The following is a 9,098-nucleotide window of genomic DNA, read 5'->3' as shown; positions in this document are numbered from 1 at the left end:
ACAGTAGAATTTAATATTATAGTTAAACTTTTATAATGGATAAATTAATAATCTTAATTAAATAATATTTTTTATCATTCTTAAGTTGAAATCAATGTAACAAATTAATAATTCATTAAATTTAGAAGATAATACATTTAAAAAAAACATATAGCTCCCACTTGATATATAAATTAATATTTTTATATATAAAAATTATATATATACATGATTCGATTAAAAAACCTTTGTAAAATATAACTTCAATGTTACTTATTGTTTTTTTAAAAAATGATGTCTTATTGGATCTCATTTTTTACTTTTTTTTAGTGCATTAAGAAACTCTAATGTAGTATTTTCGTATTATAAAAGAAAATTATGCAGTTTAATTATTCTTTGGAGTTCATTTTTGCACGAGACAAGCTCTAGTATAGATTTATCATCCTTAATGTCATCTTTTTTGTCATTTTTATGACGTTCTTAATAATTAACTCATGACAAGTAATGATAATTTATAATCTGGTAATTAAGTAAAATTCATATCATCACAATATACAATACATGTATTAAGTTTAATGTTTTGAAAAGAATAAAAAATACCTTTAGAATTATTTTTTATTAATTAAAATATAAATTAAATAATTATTAATTTGTCAATTAAATAATATTTTAATTAATTAATAACTTTTCATGAGTCTAAGGATATTAATTTATAGAGATTTTACTGTATTATCAATTCTCTATAAATTAGTTTAATAAAATATGAAAATTAAATTTATTAAAATTCAAAAAAAAAACGCTATACGGGATTAAAACCACCACATTAAAATAATAAAGGGACCAAATTCAATCTTCGACAAAAGAGAATATTATACTTAAAATCATCATCATTGCATTTGCAAAGACAACAGTTCTAAAATGGACTTCAAATCTTTTAACTTTCTAGCTAGACAGGCTTTATGTGAACCTGGCCTGGTTGTTTAATTTGCAGAGCGGAGACCCCGAAAGCCCAAATTTGCCAACAATATTGTTGTTGGGCACCCTAACACACTATCGTCGCAACAGGGATGAGACCAATGATTCGAGCATAGGATAATTCAAGCTCAACGAAAGCAGAGACAGAAAAATCAATTCAATAATAGAAATGGGAAAAAAGAAGTTAAGAGATACAGACCAGACAAATGTTGGGAGTTTCTACTCCGTCAAACTGTAAACATATGTTCTACAACTTGTTTGAGTTTGTCCATAAAACCATATACATGAACAAAATAACAATTTCAAACAAAGCCCCGATAGGATACTAACAATTTTCTTTGTTGCTAAATTCTTGGTTATCCAAAGTAACAAATTCAATCCCTTGGCATTAAAAATCACCAGCATAATATTATTAGGCCTTTGCTTCCATATCTACATCTGTTGATAGCTTTTTCTTGATGGAATGCTGCAATCTGTTCCATTTGGGCTTACTTGGGAATATCTGAAGCAAGCCTTGCTCGTAGATCTTTCCGCAAAATCTTCCCGGAGGGAGCTTTAGGGATTGCTTCCGTGAAGAAAACCTGGCCAAGTCTCTTGTAAAACACAACCTGCAAAACAATCAAGCCAAGGGTACTACTTTAGTCAAGCTGATATATGTTCTTGTTCATTGTATTAGGTGGACAAGTTGTCTTCAAATTAAATAATCTCTTAAGAATTTCAAGTAAAAATCTATTCCATAACGGTATCAACACAAAAATAAATCATATACAGGAGATATTATTCAACATATAGTTCGACATCATTGCTTACATACACAGACCAAAGAAAAAAATCCACTATAAATGTAAATATTACAAATAGTAACTCTATCCAATATAACTCAGATGTTTTCACTCTTTCTCACATCCCTAGAACACTATGAAATCTTCATAAAAAAATACATCTCTCACATAGATATTACATTTCTCTCATAACCTTAGAAGTTAAGATTCATTTCATATTTAATAGAGTTTATTTATTTGGTTATCAAGAATTTGAACTCTTGATTATTAAAGTATATTTCCCTTTAAATAAGCTTAATCACTAAATAGTGCTCAACCAATAAAATTACATCGAAATTTAAATTGATTCTCAACTAGAGATTGAGCCAAATATCTAACACAATTAATAGTAAAGAATTCTTAATTTTACCTGCTTTGAGATGAATTGCTTAATTTCATCTTCAGTGATCTTGGAACCATTGGATCTCACAACGAATGCAACTGGAACCTCTCCAGCAGCCTCATCTTTCATGCTGGAATACATAATTACAAAATGACATAAATGCATATGAATCAAACTCAGGCCACTAATATGCTCAAAATCATTTGTTAATGTCAGTTTAGCATAATGTTAAGGGACACTTACGGTACAACAGCAGCATCAAAGATGTTGGGATGGCCAATCAACATTGCTTCGAGCTCGGCAGGTGCCACTTGAAACCCTTTGTACTTAATCAATTCCTTCAATCGATCAACAATGAAAAGCTCATCATCGTCATCAATGTAGCCAACGTCCCCGGTGTGCAACCATCCATCTTTGTCTATAGTTCTTTGCGTGGCCTCCGGATCATTAAGATAACCTGAAAAATGTTAATTCTGCTTAATTTTTGTATGTTTGAGAATCCAGGACATAGCCTGGACTTGAATATGAACTGCTTTTGTGCAAAATTTGTAAGAAGAGCTCAAATTTTAAAATGGAAAATTCTCTGACTTTGCAGGTACCAAATTACTTTTGGGAAAGATAAACTTTAGAATGTGCATTTTTTTATAGGATATAATTTGAGAAAAGGAAACTTCAACTCAATTCATTGAGTGCGAGACATATATAATTGTAATTAAATCAAAAACTTAAATGTAGAATTTAGAGTTAAAACTTATTAACTTAAAATAACGATCATCATCTTAAACTCCTATGCATCTCAATGAAATATATGTGAATATAAAGCTAAATACTAGTCCAAAAATAAGCAAACAATTCCACCCCATATGTGTAGAGTAGAATTGAAATTAGCAGATAAGAATGCTTAAAATTCACAATTATAAAGAAATCAACATCAAAATCAAATTTGGATCCTTAAGCTAATATATTGAGAAAAATTAAGTCTTTTTATAAAAGAATTGAGATTGTTTTGTTACTTAATATATATAATATTTTTACTTATTTATTTGAAGATATGTTTTGTATTTTTTAACCAAGATGTGATGTAATTGTTTTAAGTTAATCAATTTTCTTTTTATTATAAAAAACATCGAAAATGAACAACAATGAATGTTTTTCAAAGCCAGAGCTGATGTCAACAATGACATTGTGTATTCTATTCTGTCATTAAGAAAAGCCGGTATGTGCGATTCCACAAAAGCTCTTTCTGGGAAATTTTCTTTATCTTATATTGGCCAGGGTCTTTAAGTAACAAAAATTCAGTGGAAATAAATGCTGTGGTCACCGTCGAGCTGAATATCCATCCGTGATAGCTAAATCCCATTTTCATGCCCCAATCAATCCCATAAAGCAATTAGAAGTAGACTGCTCATAATGGTGGGCAAAGACCTTAGAATATGGTGCAAACCTTTGCGGAAGAGATCATCGATTAAAGAAAGAAAAAAAAAAGGGAAAGAAAAGTCATTTGATTAAATTATGCCAATCAGTCTTAGCCATGTTCAGAAGGAAGTGAAAATTTCATTCCCTCCAGGTAATGAAATTTACATTACTCTTCAAAAAAAAAAATCAGTCTTAGCCATAGAAAGTTGCAATGACAGAAAATACGACACAGAATTAGAAACACTCGATCTTGTTGGACAATAAATTAAAGGCATATTTGACATATTCTATAGTATGCCATGAAAAGGAAGGAAACAAAATATAATTATATAATTATATATATGTATATAATCATATTCTTTTAAACTCATCCGTAAGTTAATGGCTTATAAAATCAAACCATTTTTTTTTGTATTTAATGAAATGGTTCATGAAATTGGAAAATAAAATTTGGTAGAAAGAAATTAGTGAAATGAAACTTATGTAAAATTTCTTTTAGGTCAAGTTTACAAGGTTTTCTATTAGATATTATTAAATAAAACTTTAAGAAACGAAAATCTAAACTAATTAAATGATATAACTTGTTAAATAGATCAATTACATAATAATTTATTTTTTAATTAAATTTACATAATTAGTAAAAGTTATGACAAACTTTTCATTATTCGGAAAATTATTGATCATATTTTATGCATAGATAATATTTTTAATTAAGTATTGTTGTTGATTCAGTAGTTGAATTCTATCACTATATCATTTTAATTTTTATGTAATTATTTTTAATGAAAAACTCACAAATTTGACTAAAGAAACATTGTTATTCATACTTCTCAAGACTTTGACTTTTCGGCCTGCAAAAGATACATCCTACCAAACAAATAGTCCATGTTTAAACAGTGGTTTATGCAATTTCGTTATCACAACTACCGCAAAGGCAAATAATGCAGCTGAAATTTTATTGTTTATTGTTTTTTATTAGTAAAATTTTTCATACACCGACGCCATGAAGTTTCCAACTACTACCTTAGTTAAGTAACCATAGCATTAAATAGACATTTACAAATTTTCCCCTTTAATTAATCCTAGTTAATTATTTATTTATTCTTGATTCTTCTCTTCAATATAATTTACTTTTTTTGGATTAAAAACTTATAAAATTTTAGTACTATTTATTAACACAGATTAGACTATTCAACCAGACAAATTCTTTTCTTTTGAAAAGATCAAACTTTCATTAAAAAATAATGGGATTTACACTCGGGAGCAATAATAGATTTAATGTAATACAAACATGTCCTTGTTTCTGCAACTAGACAATTTTTTCTATTAATTTTATGAAATTTAATTTGGTGTACCAAAAAGCCTGTAATTTAGGAATATATTAATTAATTATCTGTCACTTCACACAGAACTTGACTGCTAACAAAAGATATTGAAATTGATCATTAAATAGCATTCGGTATGGTCTCGAGGGAAGATGGAAAAATGGGGTAAAGCAGATGGTTGTACCGTACCTTTCATGATCTGGCTACCACGAATGCAAATTTCCCCGGACTGATTTCGTGGAAGCGAAGCACCAGTGTCAGGGTTGACAATTTTCATTTCTGCGTTCCTCACGACCGTGCCACAGGAGCCGGATTTGGTCTCACAGGCTTGTTTTGCAAAAGCTAAGTTCATTGCTAGCACTGGCCCTGCCTCTGTCATCCCATAACCCTGCACTCATTGAATAATTGCAGTTAGGCCAATATCTTTGATTTCTTGGCAATTAAAAATTTGGGTGTCATGACCAAGACCAAAAAATAATAGCAAACCATGGATTTGTTGTGCTATGCGGTTATGGATACAATCAAAGCTATCATGTTCTCTTGCAATTATTTCGTTTTCCTTTGTGATTATTTTTGCTTCCTTTTTGGTTGATTTTTTACTATAATTGAGCTTGGCAGGTCGAATTTGATTTAAATTTAAACGTAAAAACAATGAAAATATGAAAAGCAATAGAAAGGCATAGCAGATTCATTGCAAACAAGATCAATTGTTAGCGGCAAATAATCTGTAGCAGATAAAATTTACATATATAGTGGGATATATAATCTTGTTTTCTCGATTGGAAAGAACCATATGCATTTACAGATTTTTGTTTTTGTCAGAGGAAAATTAAGAAAGTTGCTATAACGAAATTAAAGGAGTCGTTCATGGTCCCCTAAAATAAGGAAACATGCTACCCACTAGGAAAAATTTCAAAGGCCCTTTTTAAGGGCACTAGAATATGATCCGTGCTTTGCACACGGTCTCTTTACACCGCTCTGTGTTTCTATATCTTTCTTCTTTGTCTTCAAAAATAGAGGAAGTAGAATTACTAAAGAAACTTTGGATATTTCTCTATCTCTTTCTTTGATATTGAACTTTTGTTGTTGCTGTGTTTTACAAAAATTTTACCTTTCCTTCAAAAAGAGACTGGGTCCAACTCTATTTATTTTTGCTCTCATTTTTTTTTTTCTGTTAGAAAAGTCTTAAGAAAAAAAACAAAATTTAACCCTTTCGTGAGTACTTGTTGTAAATCCATCTTCTTTTTTTATTTTTTTTGTAAATTTGGTACCAAATCTTTTTTTTTTTCAGAGTTTACTATTCTACTCTAGTAGAATCATTAAGAAACTTTTTTTTATTTTTAAATTTTACTCTCACGCCTAGACAATTTAAAATTTTTTTTGAAAATTTGTTAGAGCTTCCCCTTTTTGAAGGCAACTTGTTAATGCTCTAAAATCCACTCTTTAAAGCCTTATACGTGGCAAAATGAGGGCTTCCTTCTAATAATGTTATAGATTTGTTATGATATATATATTTCACAATTAATAGGTTTGTCCTTATATGAGAAACCCAATTTCACAACATTGTGAAATTTCAACCTCAAAATACATTAAGATGAAATCTTAAATTTTATTTTAAATTAAATAAATATTTAATTTTAATAAAAAATTAATTATCATGTAATAGTTTTGGGTAAGCTACAAAGATTTGCCATTTTTTTCTCCCACTCTCCTCTCTCTCTCTCTAGGGTCTATCTAAAATCCGACTACCGTAGTTGCCTGTAGTTGGCACCCTTCGTCACTAGCAAAACTTTTAAAAAAATTCCAATTTTCGGTTTCTCGTAAATAAAAATGAGAGGATTTTCACAAAGCTACTCCCATTAAGAAAGAGGAGACCGTGGGGAATCTAAATTTTTTTTTTTTTGTATTTGCGACACCAACAGGTGACCACCGATTGGTGAGCTATGATGTTAGATTTTGATTCTGTCATCAATTAATCCAGTCATGTGTCACGTAAATAAAAAAAAGATAATTAACATTAAATCTAATAATAGTTACATTTTTGTTAAATTAAAAAGTTTATTTGATTTAAAATAAAGCTTTTAAAATTGATTTGAATACAATAAAATGTGAGAGATTAAGTGGATCAAATGAACATAGTAAAAAAGTTTTGCTAGAGTTTATGTCTTTTTTTTCTTAAGAAAAAATCTGAAATAAACAATTATCCATACAAAATAAAAAATTTAAGTTGGTTTATTTCATATATTATAAAACTTAATAAGTATATAATTAAGAAAATAAAGAACCAAACAAACACGTGATAAGAAAATAAACAAACAAAGAAAGTAATATCCAAACTTACTTGTCCAAGTTTTGCATTAGGAAGCCTGGCTCTGACAGCATCCTCTAGCTCCTTTCCCATTGGTGCAGCGCCAGACATGACCGTCCGAATAGATGAAAGGTCATACTTATCAACGTCCGGAGTCTTGGCGATGGCCAAAACGATCGGTGGCACCAAGGGAGCGATGGTTACCTTGTATTTCTGCACAAGTTCCATCAATGTTACAATCTCAAACTTCTGCATAATCAGAATTGCGGCCCCCACCCTCAAAGAGCAAAGTAACACAGAATTGAGTGAATATATGTGGAACAGTGGCAGCACGCAGAGAATCACATCTTTCTCATGGAAATAAAGGTTGGGATTCTCTCCATCCACTTGTTGGGCCACGCTTGTTACAAGACTTTTATGAGTCAACATCACTCCTTTCGGTAACCCTGTTGTTCCAGAAGAGTATGGCAGGGCCACAACGTCGTCAGGGTTGATTTTAACGGGTGGGATTTCACTCTCGTCAGCCTGAGTCAACTCTGAGAAGTGCATACAACCCTCCGGTGGTGTATCAATTGTTATGATCTTGATATCGTTTTCTTTAGCGAAATTCTTCACTTTCTCTGCATATACTGCTTGAGTTATGAGCAGCCTAGTCTTTGAGGCCGTGGCTTGTTTCACAATCTCGGCTGGGGTGTAAAAGGGGTTAGCGGTAGTGCTGATTGCCCCAAGGAATGATGCACCCAGGAAAGCAAAGACAAACTCCGGTGAGTTCTGAAGCAAAAGCATGATAACATCTCCCTGTTGGATGCCTAAATTGTTGAGTCCGGTAGCCACTCTGCGAGCAGTGAGCTCAACTTCGGCATAGCTGTATATCCGCCCATTAGGACCATTAATCAAGCAAGGATGATCTTTAAATTGAGAAATTTTTTCAAAGCAGTATGTCTGCAAAGGGAGGTGATTTGGGATGTAAACATCAGGGAGCCTGGACCGAAAAATGAATTCCTGTTGCTCTTGATTGGCCTCCATTGTTTGGGAGAGATAGAGAAAGAATTGAAAGGTGAGTATGGGAAATCAAAAGCAAGGGAAGGTCGGTGTTTGGTTTCTTTGCCTCTCTGGGTTGGTTTGAGATTTGGTTGAGGTAATATACAAGTAGGTAATGGTAGACGGAGGTGCTGCAAGAGAATTGATTGGCAATTTAGAACTTGTCAAGTCACAAATATTATGAGATTAAATAATGTCTTGAATTGATTTAGACATTTCACATTTGGTAATGCCTATGCTGATTGGATAACGCCATACTGGCCAATTTACAGAATACGTAACATGCTACATAAATGAATTCTAAATCCTAAAATGTTTATTATTGATCATGATCCTCAATATTCTTTATATGGTTTATATGATACCTAAAACACGGAATAGTAAAAAACAATACCCAAAATATGACTGAACAGGTTCAATGCTCAGAATAACATTTTTGGGGTCAGCGCCTATATATATATATATATATATATATTCAAGAATATGTATATTTCTTTTACTGAATACAGAAACTCAAAAAATGAGTAGTGAGGGACCAGGGAGGGCTATGACCAAAAAAGCACCCTCACAACACAAGAAGTTTCCGCCTTTCCACAAACCACATTGTACAACAGTCAACCACCAGAAAATTCTTAGCCCATAACACAGGGATATACATCTCAGCCCAAAAAACAAAACTAAAAATTTATGTACACATCAAAAAATAGCATGAGCAACATATGGAAGCACAGTGAAGATAAGATAAATGATTTCTTTGTAACTTGTATTTGAGGTACTGATAGGCCTAAAGGGATGACGGGTGGTAACAGTCGTCATTTCTCAATTTTAAATTATATTTATTATTATATGTATAAAATTTTATTTTATTTATTTATTTATATGATTATCTT

At 31.2% G+C, this 9,098-nt stretch overlaps 1 protein-coding gene across 1 annotated transcript; it reads right to left on the bottom strand.

Moving 5' to 3' along the window:
• Positions 1 to 1,096: 1,096 nt before the first annotated feature.
• LOC110410706 (4-coumarate--CoA ligase 1-like) lies at positions 1,097 to 8,331 on the bottom strand. The gene is made up of 5 exons (XM_021420562.1): positions 7,201 to 8,331; positions 5,049 to 5,247; positions 2,362 to 2,575; positions 2,146 to 2,248; positions 1,097 to 1,562 (listed from the first exon to the last, which is right to left on the bottom strand). The coding sequence occupies exons 1-5, from the start codon at positions 8,191 to 8,193 to the stop codon at positions 1,443 to 1,445; spliced, it is 1,629 nt and encodes a 542-aa protein (XP_021276237.1). The 5' UTR covers positions 8,194 to 8,331; the 3' UTR covers positions 1,097 to 1,442.
• Positions 8,332 to 9,098: the final 767 nt, after the last annotated feature.

Source organism: Theobroma umbraticum, unplaced genomic scaffold, assembly GCF_002168275.2.
Source record: "Theobroma umbraticum cultivar Fairchild unplaced genomic scaffold, ASM216827v3 scaffold_56.0, whole genome shotgun sequence".
Lineage (NCBI taxonomy): Eukaryota > Viridiplantae > Streptophyta > Magnoliopsida > Malvales > Malvaceae > Theobroma > Theobroma umbraticum.
Note: the sequence above shows the minus strand (reverse complement) of the source record. Positions and strands in the feature narration are given on the sequence as shown.

Excerpts from the sequence above, each read along its gene's own strand:
- LOC110410706 (XM_021420562.1), bottom strand. The coding sequence starts at position 8,193 with ATGGAGGCCAATCAAGAGCAACAGGAATTCATTTTTCGGTCCAGGCTC. Across the intron at positions 5,248-7,200 it reads CTAATGCAAAACTTGGACAA|GGTTATGGGATGACAGAGGC; the intron begins GTAAGTTTGGAT and ends CAATGAGTGCAG. Across the intron at positions 2,249-2,361 it reads TTTGATGCTGCTGTTGTACC|CATGAAAGATGAGGCTGCTG; the intron begins GTAAGTGTCCCT and ends TATGTATTCCAG.